Source organism: Podarcis filfolensis (genome assembly GCF_964270895.1).
Source record: "Podarcis filfolensis genome assembly, chromosome: 4".
NCBI classification, from domain to species: Eukaryota; Metazoa; Chordata; class Lepidosauria; order Squamata; family Lacertidae; genus Podarcis; species Podarcis filfolensis.
In genome coordinates this window covers 79,675,855-79,696,445 of record NC_139607.1, presented here as the reverse complement: position 1 = coordinate 79,696,445, position 20,591 = coordinate 79,675,855, and the positions used below count along the sequence as shown (strand labels likewise).

The 20,591-nt window shown below is 42.1% G+C and overlaps 1 protein-coding gene across 10 annotated transcripts in view; it reads right to left on the bottom strand.

Annotated features, from left to right (window-relative positions):
* The window catches only part of ATP8A2 (ATPase phospholipid transporting 8A2), a 325,405-nt gene that overhangs the window by 118,761 nt on the left and 186,053 nt on the right, over nt 1-20,591 (bottom strand). For all 10 annotated transcript variants that reach the window (XM_083609007.1, XM_083609009.1, XM_083609010.1 and 7 more), the window contains one exon: nt 3,791-3,865. In XM_083609007.1, coding sequence (XP_083465133.1) covers nt 3,791-3,865 — 75 coding nt within the window. The remainder of the gene's footprint in view (nt 1-3,790; nt 3,866-20,591) is intronic.

Here is a 20,591-nt window from a genome sequence, read left to right as displayed (position 1 = left end):
ATTTTTGCCACGTTCAGACATCAAGCTAAACCACAGTTTTAACTTCTTTTACAGTCGTACCTTGGATCCAAAATGCCTTGGAACTCGGACGTTTTGGCTCCTGAAAGCCGCAAACTGAGAAGTGATTGTTCCGGTTTGTGAATGTTCTTTGGAACCCAAACATCTAATGGGGCTTCCACAGCTTCTGATTGGCTGGAGGAGCTTCCTGCAGCCAATCAGAAGCCGCAATTTGATTTTCGAACATTTTGGAAGTCGAATGAATTCTGTCCGACTTCCAAGGTATGACTGTATATTTTAATGTATTGTATCCCTCCCCCCGATTTTATGGTTTTATTTTTTTGTAAACTACTCTGATGGTTTTTAAAAAAACAAAAAACGTTCAAGCGTTGCATAAATGTTATGAAATAAATGAAATAAAATAAATCATTAAAACATCTGGAAGGCCATAGATCTCTGCTTTAAAGTGATGCTCAAAGGCCACCATTGTCTTACTGTGATTTTACGATTGGATTTTGACTTGACTTGCAAGCAGTCTTGGGGCAATCCATGCTCTTAAAGGAGGGGCATAAATGACTGCAATAAACAAGCAAGTAAACGTATTCTGCTGTCTTGTTTGTGCCATGTGTAGCATCCCCCCAATGCTGTTTTAGCATCATGCAAATACAGCATGTCTTATGATGACTGGGCTGCAGTCACAAGCATAATCACTCCAAAGTAATTTCCACCAGTTATGAATGGGACTTATATTCCAAGAAGATATGTGCAGAACTGAACAGTAAATTAGCTGAATTTACTGTTGATTCCAAATCTGTACACCCACCACATTTTTATACAATCTGTGATAAGCTACATAGGGGGGGAAAGGCAATTTCCCCATTTTGCGTTTTATTAACAAGGAAGCTGCAGAGCCACGAAACAATGAGAATAGCTTTGAGGAACTGGCCACTTTCCTTACTGAAATATTCAGATCTTCACATAATTAGATGGTTAAGGGATAATACTGTAACTACCAGATCAAGATGGTTAACTAATGTGTACTGTTAACCACCTGTGTAACAGAGGTAAGAAGAAGGCTACAACCATTTGTTGCCGGTGCCTGCTTCCAATCAATGTGTGAAATTCAGCAGGTGGCCCACAATCATTTGGTTCTTCTGTTCTTTTAGTATTCCCTGGTGACAACTCTGGATTGACAGCTTATGCCAGAAGTAGCAGACTTCCCTCTTCTAGGAAAGGAAGCCCTCTCTGAGTTTAAACATGGCAACCGTGTGCTCCCCCTGGCTTTTTATTGTCTCCCTTTTCCCTTCTTTTCTTTGTCTCTTCCATCCTTCAGGCTTCTGTATCTTCTGGCAAAACTACAAGTTACACAGGAAATTGACTGGATTGGCTCTGCCAGTGCATTTGCACTGTGATGCCCTCACCACTGTCTCACCCTCTCCTGATATGCCACAGCAATGGGGAAGATGGAAGGTCAGGGAAGCAGCACTACCCCACCAACTGTGGGCTCAAGAAAGTCCACTGTCATTCTGTACACACTCTCACACATATGTATGTATCATACATATATATGATGTTTTCATAATGAAGCTGCATTATTCTCATTTTGGAATGCTTCTTTGGTTGGTTTCTAATATTTTCTGATCCTGTATATGATGTTGTCAGCTTTTATTATTATTATTTGGTTTTGATACTACTGTTTTACTGTGTTTTGTGACCGTTGCCCACTTTAAACTTTTTATGAAAAGGCAGAATACCAATGATTTTAATGAACAAATGAACTAAATATTTGATTAAAGCCATTGGAGGATAATGCTGAGTACATATTTGAAATAAGATTCATGCTTAAGAGCAAAGCTGTCTGCAATTTCTCACAAACCAATGCCACCCCTTACCTCCTATAATGAAAGTTGTACATCATTTGAATTTTCTCTACCTAGACTTATATCTCCTGCACTGTATTTACGTTCAACCAGCTGTCTCTAATTATATACCATTTCTATTTATTTTCTTTGCAAAAGGGGGGGGGGGAGGGAGAGAGAAACCAGTTCCTTTTTATAAAAGTTTGGAGTTTGATTCCTGCCAGAAACATGTAAGAAGCCTGGAGAATGCAGGTGAAGATCAGCTCCAACAAAGGGCCGGCTATTCCTGGGGATCAGTAACAGCAAGAACATTTCCTAGCTCCATGATGTCATCCATCTCCTTTGAATTAGTCACAAAGCAACACACCAGATGGGGAGCATTCTGTATTCTTATGCGTTAGATGAGAGCCAAGACTAATGGGCAGCTCATATGATTGACTTTCCCGGCTGTGTCTGCATGCATGAGGAGCAAGTCGCTCGTTCCTTGTCTTGGGATTGCCCCGGTCGCAGCTGCCGGCTGAGCAATCGTGGATCTTGAGGGAGGTGGCTATTCCCACGAGCCGTTTTTGTATAACAAGGCCTTTGGGATACACTAATCCATCCCCTGTACGTACCACACAGTAATACTGATGTGGGGTGTGTGTGTGTGTCCCATCAATATTTTGGAGAGGTTTCTGACTGTTGTCACAATTTCTGTGACACCTTAAAGACTAGCATATTTATTGGGGCAGACATTTTTTTGTGAATTACAGCCCACTTCTTTAGATGTATCTGATGAAGTGGGCTTTTGAGTTCACAAAAGCTTACACCATAATAAATCTCTTTTAAAAGTGCTATGGGGTTGTTGTTTTTTGGTGGCGTCTCCAGTATTGCTGCAACAGGCTAACACAGTGGTAATTTAAGAACATAGCTACTTACTTATACTTTAACTGAGCCGAAGTATCTTAGGTCACTATAACCAGTGAAAGACCACAGGGTAGTCGTGAGGTAAACATGATGACACCAAACTGCTTTACAAATTTGCAATGTTCTGGGTAAATGATTAACAGCTACGCAAAAGTAAGCTGAATTGGTGTTTGATGGGGTTTCTCCCAGATTGCAATCCTATACACACTTATTTGGGAGAATGCCCTATTATACTCAACGTCTTCAGCATTCCCTCTTCCCTTATCTGCTGTGATACAATATTACGGTCATGCACATATTATCTGTGCAATCTTCCCCTGCATTGTTGATTCAGGGAGATGCAATTCCTAGCATGCATATTGTTCCGAATTTGCTGTCTGATTGCATATCTAACTGAATGAGTCTGGGGTTTGGTCTAGAAGTATCAACTGGAGTGGAAAGTAATGAAACTCTTTAACTGAGTTTATGAAAAATATTGTAAATTCATGTTCTTCAGAGAGCAACCGTAAGCTCTTGAAAAGGGTGATGGACATATTGTAGACTTTTATGGTTAGTGAGAGAGATCAGTGGTTGGAGGTCATTGCTGTTTCTGCCACCATTGTTGATTCAGTAAGGCCAAAAACAAGGTGTTTCAGGAGTGTTAGAAATAGATTGAGGTGGGGCTTTGCAACAGCTAAATCTAGAGCCCCATTTCTTCCCTGGAATTGGCATAGAAAAAGGGGGGAAATCAAAGGGGAATCTGTACCCCACTTTCTGCACTGGCTGACAAGGGTCTGGCAGGGCTGGCGGTTCTCCTGGCATGGATTCTTTGTTGCTGCTCCAAATTAGAATGTGCCAAGTACTTTTCTTTTAATTTTTGCCCTCAAATCTAAGGCAGAGCAAGAACAGCTCCCACTCCCCCCCCCCCCCCGCCAGTTACTCGCAATGCATATACAGATGATCAGTAGAGATAAACTACATAGACATAAACAGCAGTGGAATGCCATCCGGGCTCTGCATGTTATCAAGCTGAGACGTGGGACACTTACCACATTGTAGAGGCCAATGCACCACCGCTCAAATAAAATCTGCCCAGAAAATCCATTAACGAATGCAAACCAAAGCTGAAATAGAAGAAAGTTACACAAGGCTTTAGATCAACATGCCACAAACATTCTTTCTATGCACTGAAGAAGAGGAGAGTGTGCAATGTGGACATCATCTGGAGACAGCTGCTGGGTGGGTTCTAAAAATAAGTGCTCACAGTTGTTCTCTTTTAAATAGAGCCGCACTGCTGAAGCGATGGGAGGCAATCTGTAGAATTTGCATCATTGCACTAAAATAACAAATCTTTTGTAAACTAGTATGAAGATCCACTGGTCCTGGAAAAATTCTTTCTTTTATCTTAGGTGTTTATATCCTGCTGAATCCCTTGCAGACGACCGCAGTGCCTGGAAACAGACAATCAAGTTGTGTATCCACAGCAGTGAACAGAAAATGAATGACCACTGGGAGGAGCACAGAGAAAATGAATGCCATGGTGCACCTGTAGCAGCACAACTGTACGCCTTCATCTGCCCCACCTGCAAGAAAACATGTCTCTCCTGTATCGGTTGTGGAGACCACAGCAAGAGCTGTAACTCTTCAAATCTTTCCCCCTGAGGGCGCACACTCTTCCATTGTCTCCTGAGGCAGATGGCTGCCAACAACAATTATCTAAGTCCTTAAGGGGTGTACTCTTCTTTTTTTAAAGCATCCAATGGATGAAAATTACTCACAAAAACAGAAAACTTCCTTAAAGTGTCTGCTGAAAAAGAAAGGTACATGTCAGGTGCTTGAAGTTCAACAGGGAGGAAGCCTGTCTAATCTCAGCCAGGCCAGAGTACCACAAAACTAGGCCCACAACACTGCATGCATGGCTTCTGGTGGATAAAAAGGTAAAGGTAAAGGGACCTCTGACCATTAGGTCCAGTCGTGGCCAACTCTGGGGTTGCGGCGCTCATCTCGCTTTACTGGTCAAGAGAGCCGGCGTACAGCTTCCGGGTCATGTGGCCAGCATGACTAAGCCGCTTCTGGCAAACCAGAGCAGCGCACGGAAACGGCGTCTACCTTCCCGTCGGAACTTTGTCGTGCTTTCAAACTGCTAGGTCGGCAGGAGCAGGGACTGAGCAATGGGAGCTCACCCCGTCGCGGGGATTTGAACAGCCGACCTTCTGATCAGCAAGTCCTAGGCTCTGTGGTTTAACCCACAGCGCCACCCGTGTCCCTTTTCTGGTGGATACACCTACACAAAACCAACCAAACAGCCCAGTAAAGGCACTGCCCTGATTTGGGATTGGGTGGAATTTTTCCTTATGGACTAGAAGCACACCACCCTTTTACTCTGAGTTCAGACCAGTTCTGGTTAGGCCAAGCTGTGTTGGATCTGGGCTGCTGTATTATAAATCTATGCTTCTGGAAAATCTGTAAGACAACAGAGCTCTACAGCTGGAGATCAGCCATTGAGAATAGCTCTCTGCATGCCCTTGCAATTAATACTTGGTGCATGGATAGTATGAGCCCCAGGTGAAAGTCAGCATGGTGTTACAGCAGCAAACATGGACACTGAAGTAATCTGTCCTTTTACTTGTGGCTCTTCAGATATCATGCCCCCAAGCATGGTAGAAACGCATGTCTATCCAGGAATTGGTGTAAATCAATCCCCTTTCCTTCCCTGACTGGGAAAGGATGGCAGTGTGCAATTAACACTCTACTTCTCTTACTTGTGCCCTGCTAGTAAGAGCTCAGCAGGATGTTGAGCTCATAGGAGACAACTCCTAGGGGTTAAGGTCCCTTCAATCCCCCCAACAAAGTATTTGAGGGGGCTGCCCTCCCAAACTTGATGGGCATTGCCATTCAGATGGGGTGTGTGTGCTGCGTCATGTGATCAATTATGTGGGGTGGGGCATACCTGGGCTCCACCAATATTTTATTCAAGTTGACACCCCTGGATGAGCTGTCCTGAGACTGCAGTCTTTAGGACCAAGACATTACATTTTACTGGCAGGCACAAATTCTGGTACCTTTGTACTGATTTTCATCTGCCATTCTGTGGCATCACTTCTCCCACCCCAACCAGGTATTATGAGATTATTTTATAACTCTTCTACCTGCTTTCTTAGACAATACTGTCCTATTTGGTACTTTAAAAAAAAGAAAACTTTGCTGAAAGATTTATGCTGTATCCTTGGAGCAATGTCAACTTTACAGAGAGTTGCTGGGATATGTTTCTGACTCTTCCAAACATTAACCTCCTCTAGGAAAAAAAAAAAAGAGGAATCTGGCTTTGCTACACAAACATCACTTGTAACATTTTACGGAGCGTCCTGAACTCATTTTTATCATTTGCAGGTGCTGCTGGGAATTTTATGGGCAAAACCAAAATCTTTTGAAACCACATCCAATTCTGAAAAACTGTATTTTATAAAAATAACCCTCTGCTGGATAATCAAGCCTGCTCACTTCAAGGGAGTTACTATTTAGATGGGTCCAAACCACCACCAACAACAACAACAACAAAATGAGGATTTTTTTTAAAAGGAAGAAACTGGTATTCTAAAATGGAAATATTACATGATATTTATTTATGCAAGAACTGCACAGGTGGCAATGAAGCATAGTGAGAGCTTTTCGTGTCTTCACCAGGATACGTGTGTTATACATTCTTTTCCAACACTGGACAAAGTTGTCGCGATTACGCCGCGTTATAGAAAAATGGCGTATATACTAGAATTGCAGAGTTTTCCCTCGTCAACCGCCAATCAGCACAAAGCGTTTGTGTTCTGTTTACCTAAATCAGATGTGGGGAACCTTTGGCATAACTTGCAAACTGTCCTGCATAGCTTGCAAAGAGCTTGTTGTTTGTGGAGACTACATATGCAATGTTCTCAGAGATATAAGGGGGGGACCCCATCTGTCTTCCTTCTCCAGGTCCCAGTTTTAACAAGAAATGCTAACTGCCTTTAAAGCTGTGCATGCTGGAGACTGCCCACAGTTGACTCACGACTCGGTGAGTCGGTCGGAAAGCTTGCCAAGTCTAGCTCTCCTTGCCAAACTCCTGGGGAATGCAGCCCACAACGGCGGCACTGCTATGAGCAAATGGACCCAGAGTTATTAAACGGCTTTTCTGATTTGGGAAAGGAGCACTTCTTTTCTCCACTTAACTGTTGCCTGCCTGTCAGAAATGCCAGGGCCGCTTATTTATAACACAATTACAAAATGAAAGAGCTTCTCTGAGTTCACGTTAGAGGGCCTTATTCAAATGCAAGGGAGCTCAAGAGCTAAGACTGGAAATCCAGGTTGACATGCTCTCATTACCTCACCATATTATGGCTGACGTAGCATAGATCTGAGATTAGCTGCAACATCTATAAGAAATGGAGCGTGTGAAATGACGAGGGAGGGCACAGTTCCATACGGAGAAAGAGGCACTCCATTTTGCAGATTTGCTAGTTTTTGTGTGTGTGTGTTTGCTGTTTTTCCATATAGTACAACCCTAAACATGTTCGCTCAGAACAAACTTTCAGTGGCCTGGTCACACATAATGTAAAACTATGGTTAAGGTTAACCATAGTTAAAGTTGAGGCATCAGGCAGACAACCTATTAAACACTGATTTATTACATCACAGAGATAGCGCTTTGATTTTATTTATTTATTACCACTCTTCACTTTGTGGCTCTGTAGCTTTTGGGTGGGGGTGGCTCCTTAACCACAGTTAAGAATGAGATTTGGGTTCCCAAATAACACTATGCTACGGTTAACATTAATGAAGGTTTATAAGCTGACCACAAACTATTGCTTAATAAGGAACCTTTCACCACAACCTAATAAAACATACTTAAGCTGCTGCTCTGGATTCACACGTAACACTAGGTTATGGTTTAATAAACTATTAAGTATTATTCAGATTGCAGCCTTAGCCTTTAATCCTTAGGCAAAATTCATACCTAGTGTTTGGCACCTTGATCTGCACCTCTGGATGGCTATGACTACAAATTCTGATGGTGGATTTGTAAGACAGGTAACAGTGCACAAACCTGACCCAAAGCCATGCCTGCTGGACCTGGAAGTCTGCAAACATTTTTAGAAGGGTGGTGCTGTAGGCAAAACAAACACCAATAACTTTGAAGTGAGCATGCACGTAGAATTTTATGCCAGGGACCATTAAAAACCCCTCAACCAACCTGCACCATGAACTCCTACATTCCAAAATTCCACTATCTTGGTCACTCATCTCATCCTGCCTGTTTTGAAGAATAGCTACAATGCTACCTCAGCACAGCAAATCTAACTAGGTGACCTCTGGTTTATATGTGAATTGATGAGATGGGGCTCTTGTCCTTTAAGGCATAAGTCCAAACAGCCATTTGACAAAGAATGTTTATGAATCAATATCCTTTTTTATTTTATTTTTTATAATGCCACAAGCCAAATGCAAGCAGGTGACCTAGAGGTGAAAGGTCATGGCCTGTTGCCGATTTCCTGAGCCACAGAGCTCACACACCTGCCGTAGAATACATTTTAATAAAAAGATCAGGAAAATATGTATTCATAAAATGGCCTCACTTGAACAAGTTCCTAAGTTATTTTAATTGCAATTTACGGCTTTACACATAATTATTATGGAGCATTTAATGCTTGAAATAGTAGGAACTAATTTGTTTAAGCGCTTGAAGGTGCTGGGATGGCAAATTGTCTCTTCTAAATGTGAACATTTATGATGTCTTGATAATAGGCAGCTTACCGAGGACTAGAAAGCTTTTCCCCAATCCTGCTAAAGGGCATGGAAAGCTGATGTAATCAGGGTATCAACAATCGCCACAGGCACCAATTACAGGCAGGCTGGATACTGTACAGAGAATGTGTTACATTCTCAATATAGGCTCTCCTTCTGCACACATTTTGCATGCCTTTGCCAAATAAGCATTTAAGAAACAGTTTTTTAAAAACAACAACAGGCTAATAAAGCATGTTTGTTTATCTCATGTGCAGTTCACTAATAAGCTATCCTGATTAAAATTCTCTTTGTGACAGATGAATTTCTCAATACCAGTAACATATCCTGCTCAAGAGCACATGGCCTGAAAAAGAATTCTTTGTTATGGGAGTGTAGCATCATCTTCCTTTTAAAAAATATAGTTTTATTTATCATCATCATCATCTTGTTATAGATAATGAATATGACAGACGTGCCCGAGATTCACTTGGCTTGCCAATTATTTTCTTGGCTTAGGAACAGCTATCACAAGAGTACAAGAAAGGGATTTCCAGAGGGGGAAAGGATTTTTCTATTGACCCAGCCTATGTGACCATAGTGATCCTGTGGGAAGGATGTTGGCAGATGTGCAACTGAGGATGCCCCCTTAATGATACCAACTGTCAGCAATGGATGGACCTGTCAATTCTGGTTTCTCTCAGGTCCTCACTCATTCAATCCCAAATTCAGTTTTCCACATTTCCGCATCCATTCACAATTTATTTATTTTTAATTTTAAAAAGTCCTCAATGAAATTTACTAGCATTTTAGTGCAAATTTCTCCTTAATATACATGTTTTCATATTCATATTTGCCTATTATACACATTTTGGCAAAACAGCGTTCCCTAATATAGTGCATTTTTGTATGTTATTTGCATGAACACATGCATTTCTTATGCACTTTACCCCAATGTTACATTTGTGTACACATTACTTGGGTGGAGTACTGCATTGCAAAATTCGCAGAAGTGCAAATTTCAAACAGTGACTTCAGTCAAGCTAGGCACTAAGAGTGAATTTTCTTAGGCCTCTCATCAAGGACAGCGCTTCCAAATGGCAGTTCATTGCAAACTTGGTGATTCCCATGCTAACACCACCTCTTTCCCATTACCGACTCTGAAAAATACCCACAGAGCACCACCTAGGTTATAAAACCTATCTGCACAAAGCTAGGCAAAGGCATAGTCTCATGGAATAAATTTTGTTTCGTAATTTACATGCCCCAAGCTTCCAGATGGGATGGATGAATGAATGATGTTGCACAGTTCCCCTCTTTTTCTGAATAGCCTCTGCAGTATTTTACACAAAGGTATGCCTGCTCAAAATGGCTATGTGCCTAGTTCCAGTTGAAGAAAACTGGACCACGTGCAGCCTTTGCTTGCTAATGCCATATAAAACCCATTCAAGAACTCTCCCTGTATCCAAAACCTGCATCTGGATGCTGAGCTCAGAATGCTCAGTGAATCAATTCCCCTTATGCTGAAGAACAGACACAAATGTGTATCACTTTAGCCCAAGACCACAGAATTTAAACTGATCTAATCCCACCAACCTTCAGTGCAGTGGAATTGTCTTACAGCTAAGTACAGGAGCTTAACTGCATTGTTAACTAGACTACAAGACTCATGCATTGAACCAGGATCTCCTATTGAAATATGCTGGTGGTTTTTCATAGAATCATAGAATCATAGAGTTGGAAGAGACCACAAGGGCCATCGAGTCCAACCCCCTGCCAAGCAGGAAACACCATCAGAGCACTCCTGACATATGGTTGTCAAGCCTCTGCTTAAAGACCTCCAAAGAAGGAGACTCCACCACACTCCTTGGCAGCAAATTCCACTGTCGAACAGCTCTTACTGTCAGGAAGTTCTTCCTAATGTTTAGGTGGAATCTTATTTCTTGTAGTTTGGATCCATTGCTCCGGGTCCGCTTCTCTGGAGCAGCAGAAAACAACCTTTCTCCCTCCTCTATGTGACATCCTTTTATATATTTGAACATGGCTATCATATCACCCCTTAACCTCCTCTTCTCCAGGCTAAACATGCCCAGCTCCCTTAGCCGTTCCTCATAAGGCATCGTTTCCAGGCCTTTGACCATTTTGGTTGCCCTCCTCTGGACACGTTTCTTTGTTGGCTGTCTTGGGATTGACTGACCTTTGAAAGGGATAATTTTGCGTCGTGGTCTGAAGGAGGAGGATGGCAGCTCATCCTAATTTTCTGTGGAGCAGGCTGTGAGACTGGTTATCGGGAGGTTCTGCACCATGTTTGAGGGCCATAGGCAGCTCTATGTTCTGCATGCAAATGGTCTTGGGTTCGATCCCTGACACATCTAGGTAAGGTTGGGGAAGTCTCCTGTCTGAAACTCAGATGAGCTGTTGTCGTGTAGACAGTGCTGAGTTAGATGGAATAATGGTCTCACTCAGCAGCTTCCTGTGTACGTTTTATTACCTTTTAAAACTACTGAAAGTTTCAGGGCTTCATAATATTTAACAAAAGTTTTCATGCCACTTGGGATTTTAGAACAGAGGTGGGGACATGAATGGCAGTGTCCTAAAATCCCCTTTCAAAGTGATGATCAAAAAGGCACTTTGAAAAGGGCTCCTGAAGACCCTTGTGGGCAAAAGGACGACAGGTGATTGACAGAAGGGTGGCTCCACCCACCTGTCAAATTGTGGCCCTCAAAGGGGAGAAATAACTATCCGACCAGCTGAGCTAAAAAGGTTCCCTGCCCCTGTTTCAGAACATTTCCAACAAGCTTTTATACTGTATTTAGCTTAATTATAATCTTAAAAAACAGCCCATCTTCTACCTCCAGGGTAGAATTTTGGATGTCTCTTGTAAGCAAAATTCACAATTTTCCTATTTACCTCTGCATTATCTATTTTAATTGACTGTGTCTTTCCATTATTTCCTAACAGGACCTCCTGACTAGAACTTTCCTATCTGCTGCTAGATGATCCTTTTAACTGCAGAAGCCAGCAGCGGAGCCTGGGACTTTCTGCAATCAAAGCATGTGCTCTGTGCTCTGCCACTGAGCTGCAATCCATCAGTCACAGACTTGCACATTTCCCCCCGCCCTTTCTGAGTTCCATGTTTACACTGACTGCAACTGAGAGAACTTCTTAACCAGCCCAACTGCTCTACAAATTTTCTGTCCGTCTACACCCTTAAATGGTCTTGTAGGTCCTTCCCAAAGAACTTCTTTGTTCTGTTCCCTCACTCTAATAATTGAGGCCATTGCTGTACTCCCCAGGAATATAACATGACTATCACTATTAATAGCTTGGTGTATGTTAATGAGACTCTGCAGCATCTTCTCACTTGAAGCCTGCAATCAATCCAGACTGTGATTTTTTTACGATACGGTGTTCACCAGTGTGTAATTGACCAGCTACTCGCACGAAGGGAAGGATACGCTTTAATGTGGTTTGAAACAATCTGCTAGCCTTTTTAAAAACCAGGCAGCATTTGTACTGACATTTTGAAGCCATGAATTATATATACGTCTTACAGGCAAGTTCTCTGCTGATGAAGGAAAGGATTATAGCGAAGACATACAGACAAGGGCTTGGCTTTTTTTTGTGGGGAGGGGGGAATCTGGATTTTTAGACACTGTGTTGTGTGTGTCTTATTATCAAAGGCTTTGTATTTGTTTTCCGAAAGTATTTTAGCATCATGGTTAGTTTCAGGCAACTTCACAAATGAGAATTAGCTACATTTCTAATTTGGAAGTAGTAACTCTGAAGCACAGGAGCTATGGGGAAAGAAGACCCCTAAGATTAAAAGTGGAGTGTCACAGTAACATGTCATGCTGGGGGGTAAATGACATGCCCTTGCATTATAAGTATTAGTCAGCTACTAGTTGGGAATCTCCTAATTTTCTGGTTGCCACTCATACTCTCTAATCTCTGCCCATATAGGAGCATAGAAAGCTGCCTTATACGAAGCCATCTCATTGCTTCAATACAGCACCCTGCTTTCTATAATGACTGGAAGGAGCTCTTCAGATTCTCACACAGAGATGCCTCCTACCCTGCCTGGAAACGCCAGGGGTTGAACCCAGGACTTTCTGCATGCAAAGCAGATGCTTTACCACGGAGCAACAGCATTTCTCCTATATGGGGATGAGGGTTGATGCAATTGAAGCTAAGTTTGTAACAAAACACACACAGAGAATGGCTGGGTTTGCATGTAACGCTAAACCATAGTTCATTAAAATATGCTTCATTAAACCATAGCTTACTGTTATGTGAGAACCCAGGTCATCAGCTTAATTATGACTTATAAACTCGTTAAGCAAAGTCTGTATTTGGTTTATAAACCTCAGTTAACATTCATCAAAATGTAGCACTATGTGCACATCCAGACTTGCTCCTTAAATATGCTTAAGGAGCTGCTGACAGAGGTGCAAAGAAAGAATGGCAAAAAAATCCAAACTAGAATCCAGGCTCGGCTGTTGTTGCTGGTGCTTTTAATTATTTTGTGATGTAATAAACCCAGGTTTAAGTGATCGTTGGCCAGATGCCTCAGCTGTAACTATCGTTAATGTTAACTAAGGTGAACCAGGCCATTAGCTGCTATCTCTACAAGCAACAAGATTCTGTCTTTTCCATAATGAAAGGGGGGACATGTCCCCAAAGATCTCACTGGCGGTAGAGATTGGCTCTCTGCAATGCTATACTGGGAGATGTGGCACTGGGACGTGTGTCTTAGGATCTACTTGGCTCCAGAACGAATGTAATTACTTAGGAGATTTTAGCCTGGCAAAGGGGAATGTTAGGGAGTTGGTATACAAACATTTGTCAAAACAGAACAGGATGAAATAGGTTTCCAAATATCCTGCTCCAAGCAGAATGCAAACAATGAAATAAATGAAAAGGCACCGTGAAAGAAGGACAAAGCACCTGCCAACTTTGTACACTTTGGGTTTACGGAAATGGAAAGCCTTCCTTCAAGTATATCAGAAGCATGGAGTATGAAGACAGTATTATATTTCTCTTATGCTTTAGGATGTATAAAAATGTCTGAGAAGAACAAAATCCAATATTGGCCCTTCTGCTTAATTGTGCAATAGGATATTATGACAGAGGATAGCTCATCCTGGGAGGAATACTCCAGTTGTTCCAACTGGAGCTAATGCAAATAGAAACTGGAGGAGGGAGGTCATCAAGACCGTGGCAGAGCAGTGGCAATTTTCCTTTTCCAGAAAAGGTGCACGTTAAATATAATAATGCATTTAACGTAATGTCTCCTTTGGCCCTCAATATGTATTTCCCTTCTGTGCTCCTCTTTACCTTCTCCACCTGAAAAGCATTTCAACCCATTTTTGGGAAAATGCACTGCCCCCCTTCTTCTTCTTCTTCTTCTTCTTCTTCTTCTTCTTCTTCTTCTTCTTCTTCTTCTTCTATACACACTATTGGCTAAAGCTCAAAGGGTCTTACAGTTTAAGCAATTCATTTGCCAAAACACACAGTACACTATAAGCACATGAAATCATTTCACCAACCAAAGTGGGTTGTTTTTTTTAAAAAAACTTTCAAAAATTATCTTTTGAGCTTTTTTGGAAATTGATTAGCTTTCCCCTCCCCTACGAAACATAAAAAGAAATGCTGCACAGCTTGAAAATTCTGTTTGCAGCATTTTCTGAGGAGCTAGGAATCAGAAGATAGGCAGCCAGAGTCTCTGCGTGTTTATTTGAACAATCAATGGGACTTAGGACAAAATTAAGATTTCACTGGAGATGTGTGGCAGTTACCAAGCACTTCTTGGTATCGAGCATGCACCCTGATTTGCTTGCATAAAGCTCATGCACATCCACATAAGAAATTTAAAGAGCTTTAACAATAAATTCTTCTTCCCAGGGAACTCTGGGAATTGTGGTTCTGTGAGGGTGATTGCATAACAATTCCCAGCACCCTTAAAAACTACAGTTCCCAGGACTTTTTTTTGGGGGGGGGAGCCATGACTGTGCTTTGAATATATAATTTGGATATTTGAGCATTTTTTCTGATTTGTTTGCAGGGTGGTTATGAACAAATAATAAACATTCTTCAATAACAATACCACAGTAAGAATATCACAATATAAATGAACATTAATTCCTGAATTGCTTGTGGGATGTTTATACAGTCATACCTCGTGCTGCATTTGCTTCAGGTTGAGCATTTTCAGGTTGCATCCCGTGGTGACCCGGAAGTACTGGAAAGGGTTACTTCTGGGTTTTGCCGCTCGCGCATGTGCAGACGCTCAAAATGACGTCACACGCATGCGCAGTAGTGGCAAATCGCGACCTGCGCAGACCTGGGTTGCGTTCTGCTCATGTTGTGAATGGGGCTCTGGAACAGATCCCGTTTGCAACCAGAGGTACCACTGTATGTCTTCCTATGAATCATTCATTCATTCATCCCACATCCCTGTCACTTTCCTAACTGCAAACGTCTGCGTGCTTTTAACATGGGCTTGTTGCACTAAGGCAACAAAGCACTTGAACTGCAGAAACTTAAATTTATGAGATGTGCTCAAATCCCTCCTGCAAAATACCAAGAGCCGGCGCAGGGCCGGCACAGCCACTAGGCAGGGTGAGATGGCTGCCTCTGGAGGCAGAAGCCCTTGGGGCAGCTTGCCAACCCCACTACCTCTGCTGCTGGCAGAGATGCGGTGCAAGCATCAGTGCTGATTTTGGGCAAGATCTTGTTGAATTTGTGCCATATCTCATGCAGTCCATGAGATCTCACCAGATAGGCAGTGCTAATGTAGCCACCATTTCTCTGCCAGCAGCAGAGGTAGCAGAGTGGCAGGCACAGGTGGTGATAGCAGGGCAGCACCTCCCATTCCACCCCAAGCAGCAAAACAGGATATGCTGCCCCTTAAGCTGGGAGCACCATAAATGTAGCATCCCCATGTCTCTTTCTCTCTGTCTGGTAATGGATAGGAAAAGAAAATGGTGTGGCATAATTTCACTGCGGTGGATGTGTAGAAATTCGGACCACAGTTACATCATATTGTGCCTTTCCTACATGTTGGGGGAGAAGAGGAGGTGCTCTCAGGATCCTTCTTTCAATGGTGGTCCTGTGGCTCATGTGTAGTTCTCCCCTTCCTCACCAGTAGGGCATACGCTAGGGACACTCAAAGGTTTTGTTATGCTTGCATTTTTAAGTGAACTGGACGAATACACAGAACACATTCGTTCTTCATTTTTCACACTCCTCTGAATTCTGAGATACACTTTTCAGCTAAATAATAATTTTAGGTTAAGGTACACTCCAAAATCCTTATTAAAAACATGTGGGTTAGATAAAATTCAGAAAGGAGACTCGATTTATGAAGGAATGCATGTAAGACAGGCATTGGTCAACAACAGAGAGCCCCATTAATCCCTAGTATGCATAGGATTGTAACCTAAATGCTTGAAACTGCGAAATAAAATAAAAAGGAAGGAAGGAAGAGCCAGTGGTTTGAACAACACACAGTGGCCTCCCCAACAACCCCACTGGTGGTTCATCCCTGAATGACATCAGGGATCTGTAGATTTGTGGTAGAGCACATGCTTTTCATGCAAATGTTTCCATTATCCAATTTGGTACCTTCAAAGTGGGGCTGGGAATAATCCCTGACTGAGATCTTGGAAAAATGCTGCCAATTAGTGCAGTTAATACTGGGCTAGATGGTGCAATGGGCTTCCTAAGTATAAACCACCAAAAGAAAGAGAGTTCCAGGGCTTTGTAATACTTAACTAATCGCATTATGAAAACGCTGTGATTTCATATAGCTGTAGATTTTAGAGTATTCTGTGAACTGCCCTGAGACCTCTGGGTGTGTGTGTGTGTGTGTGTGTGTGTATAAAATTTTCTAGATACTTTTATACTGTACTACATTTAGCTGAATTACAATTTTTCAAGACTTCTTTCCTCAGGGTAAAAAAACCCCTGTAAGTCTTGCGAGAGAGACAAATCTCACAGTAAATGACCAGTAGATTGCCTTAGGACTTAAGGTCAGGAATATGCCCTCTGGTTCCATGACTTTCCACTCAGTTTTGTAGAAGCACATTAGTAGAAATAATTGTTCAGAATGAAGATTGGGGGTGACAGCTGGGTGGAAGGTGGGGGCAGATAAAAGTTGGGACAGGGGAAGGAGGAAAGAATGGTAACTTTGCTGAAAATCTCACTAATATATCTGACAATAAAATAAACAGCCTGGTGTGTGGGTACTTTTCAGACTCGAGAATCGTCCCAAGAAATAGGTAAAGGTAAAGGTAAAAGTAAAGGACCTCCTGCTGTTGTGGAGGCAACTTACTTTTGACCTAAGATAAATCTACTCTAAAGAAAAGTCATGAGGCTCTTGAGAGTCCCATGAACTGCAAGAAGATCAAACCTCTCCATTCTGAAGGAAATCAGCCCTGAGTGCTCACTGGAAGGACAGATCCTGAAGCTGAGGCTCCAATACTTTGGCCACCTCATGAGAAGAGAAGACTCCCTGGAAAAGACCCTGATGTTGGGAAAGATGGAGGGCACAAGGAGAAGGGGACGACGGAGGACGAGATGGTTGGACAGTGTTCTTGAAGCTACCAGCATCTACCAGCATGAGTTTGACTAAACTGCGGGAGGCAGTGGAAGACAGAATGCCTGGTGTGCATGGGGTCACGAAGACTCGGACACGACTAAACAACTAAACAACAACAACAAAGAAAAGTCATGGCAAGGCCCCTTGGCATGGGTCTGCCTTTCCTCCTGTTTGTGCAATCTACATGATAGATGGTGAATTGAATGAGATGGTTCACTTGTCAGTCATGCCTCTTTTCCATCTCCCTTAAAGACTGTTTTATTAACTACTAAATGTGCGCGTATTCATTTATGGCCCATTCTTCATATAATTACAACAACAACAACAACAACAAGATATTTCCAAGGCGGTTGTAAAAGTTCTCAGGAGAAGAAATAGGGAAATTGTTTAGGAAAGCCATGGGTGTCATCACTTAAGCCTAAATGGGCTGGGTCCAGGCCAACAAAAGATCCACTTCCTCTGTATCCTCCTGCCCTAAATCTCCACCTGAAGCTGTTATTTGCCCTGCTAGAGAAGGTTCCATGAATGTCAATCTTGGTACGGCAACTTCTGTGTGTGGCATATCAGGGCCATGGGGGCGTACTACTCATGGGGACGTACTACTCAGAAGCAAAAATCTCAAGATCAATGTCATGCATTAACATTACGACCAATATAGTCTTAGCTCTGCACAAAGTCTACTAGCCACGATAGCTGGGTTCTGCCTCCTCATTTAGAGGCAGTAATGCTTCTGAGTACCAGTTTCTAGAAACCACAGGAGGGGAAAGTGATCTTGTGCTGGTTTACCACAGGCATCCAGTTGTCCAGGGTGAGACCAGCATGCAGGACTACATGGGTCACTGGCCTGATCCAGCATGCTTTTCCTATGTTCATTACGATGAGATGTAGCGTACAGACCATAGTAACCATTTCTAAATTAGCATGTGCCCTTATAAATTAGGCACATGCAAATTTAATGCAAATCTTCACCTCGTATTATTACTTTCCTTTTTTTAATGCATAAAGGCAAAGCCAACAAAAGATCACAAAAGGTGCTGCTGATGCAAATTTAAGCAGCATCCCTGTGAGGGCCATTTCCTATGAAGCAGGCCCAACACTACTGTGTTGGAATGGATGTAGTTCAGAACTATGGTGAACGGAATGCATGTCCCCAAGGTGAAGTGTCCACTGGGGTTAAAAAAGCCCTGGTAAATTAGGTGGGGAAAATGCTTAACTTCTGGATCAATAAATAAGAAGGAAAGCAGATTAATTCTGCTGCTTGGAAAGTCCATCAATAGAGGAACTTCAAAATGTAGGAGGAAAGCTTTGTTTTTAAAAATAACATTCATCTTGTGATACAAGAAAGCCTAAGAATTCCTCTTTGCCGTAATCGTTTTTTCAGTCATTCAGTATACATAAAACAGGACAAACTGCCTCTCTTAATATTTTGGGAACGGATTCAACTGTTTCCAATGGAACTGAATCCAATATATTTTTTTAAAAACAAAATAAATAAATCTGGGTCAGAGCAATTCAACAAAAGATGGTCTACAATGAAGAACATAAAAAGAATGACTGAACATTCCAATACTGGACAAATAAAGCCCAGTTTCTCCACAATCTATTTGCTGTTCTCCTTCTTTGATTCTAATATAATTTGATAACTTCATGATCTCAGCGACTTTCTGCATCTGCTCCAAACAATCAAGCAAACAGTAGGAGGTTTCTTTCTTTTAAATTAGTGGCAACACAAATCTTGGCAACATATAGTAGTTCTTAATAAATTCCATATCGCAGCTTTCTAGTTTAGCTTTTAAGTGACTTAGGAAGGAACTGCACCCAGTACTTTCATGTGGTTTCTTTCACGACGCGTAATTTCCATCCAAAATAATCTAGCGAAATCCACACTCCAGATCTCCAAGTTTCTACCTACAGCGATTCTAACTTTAGAGTCTAGAGAAACTATCAAATCTACTTTTCCTGCCACTGTAGCAAATACCCCGATAATTTTTAAAAGATGCCAAGTGCTTTTTTGCATTAGTCATCTTGTCAGTCAAATGTTGTTTCTTCTTCCGCCCCTAACATAAATTAACACACAGGTCACGACCTTTGGCTTTGTAGTTGACATATGTAGATTATAGCTAATCCCCGCGTTGCAGCAGGTGGAAAGGTTGACGGTTGGTCCAATGTAGGGGTCCAGATCCATAGATTTTAGAGGCTCAGTTTGCAAGTTCCATCCATTTATTCCTCTCATGGAGTCATACTCATTTAGTTTATCTGATAGTGACATCTAAAGGTGTGCAGGTAATTCAACGTCATAACAGTGAGTAAAGAATCATTTTATAGAAGGGGGGAAAGGAACATAAGGCACAGAGACCTCAATCTGAGAGAGAGAAAAAATAGGCAATGTGATGTCTTTTCCCTCAACAGTTACTATAAGGAAAAAGATGCATATTCCTGGTTTTGTGTTACCAGGCAGAAATGGAACTTGGCTCAGTGCCCCTCCAAGACTGGGGTTTTTTAGACTGTACTGTATTCTGTAACATGTTACTGATGTAATAACAGTGCATTAGTGATGGATTTATACTAGATCGTTGCCTTATTAAAGATCATGTGATGCTTGCCCGATGTTACTGCATCGCTGCCGTCTGGAGCGGCACTCTTGCAGTATAGCGCAACAAAACCGGGACAAAAAAAAAAAAGAAAAGAAAGTGGAATGTTTATGGTATAAAAAGTTACAGGATTTCAGTAGGGTGTTATAGGGCATGCACTGATAGGAAGCGAAGCATGATGCGTCCCCCAAAACTTCCGTGGGAGCAAACAGTATTTAAAGTGGGATTGTGTATAACTGCTCTCATGAGCACAAACCATCATAAAAGACGTTAATAAGAACAATGAAAAGGGCACCTGGAGGGACCATTATTGCAGACCCAGCAATAAAGCGGCAATGCAAAAACTGGGATTGGGCACAAATATCACCAGAGTTTCTTTTACTGACTACAGTAAGAATTCACTTCTTACCAAACTCGCCATCCCTTAAAGTTATTCCAGACAAGCTGTGTAGTCAGCTAGCTGTGTCCCCTTGCAATTATCCAGCTCATCTGCCACACTAGGAAAAGTAATGCCCAACTGGCCTTGAATTCCTAATCTTGTGCTAGCCCTCTTTCTGGGGGGCAGGGCTGAGACATTCAGCTGTGAAATCAATTGTGTCCTGCTGTTGTTGACTCTGAAACTTCATAAGGTGTATTCTAAGGAAGAGTTCCTGATTTTGCCCCCCTGGATTTGTCCACATTCCATTTTTGTTTTGGATGGCTGTCAAATACTGGCCTGGTTCGCACACAACACTAAGGCAAACAATGGCTTAGTGTGAATGAACAAGCCTGGTAACAGCAAGAAAAATGCTGGTACGCCACTTCTCTCCAGCTCATTTCACTACTGGTTTGGCTTAGCATTACATCTTGTGGTTTATTTCACTCCAAACAAGCCATGAGCCATAACCAAATTGTGTGTAGGTA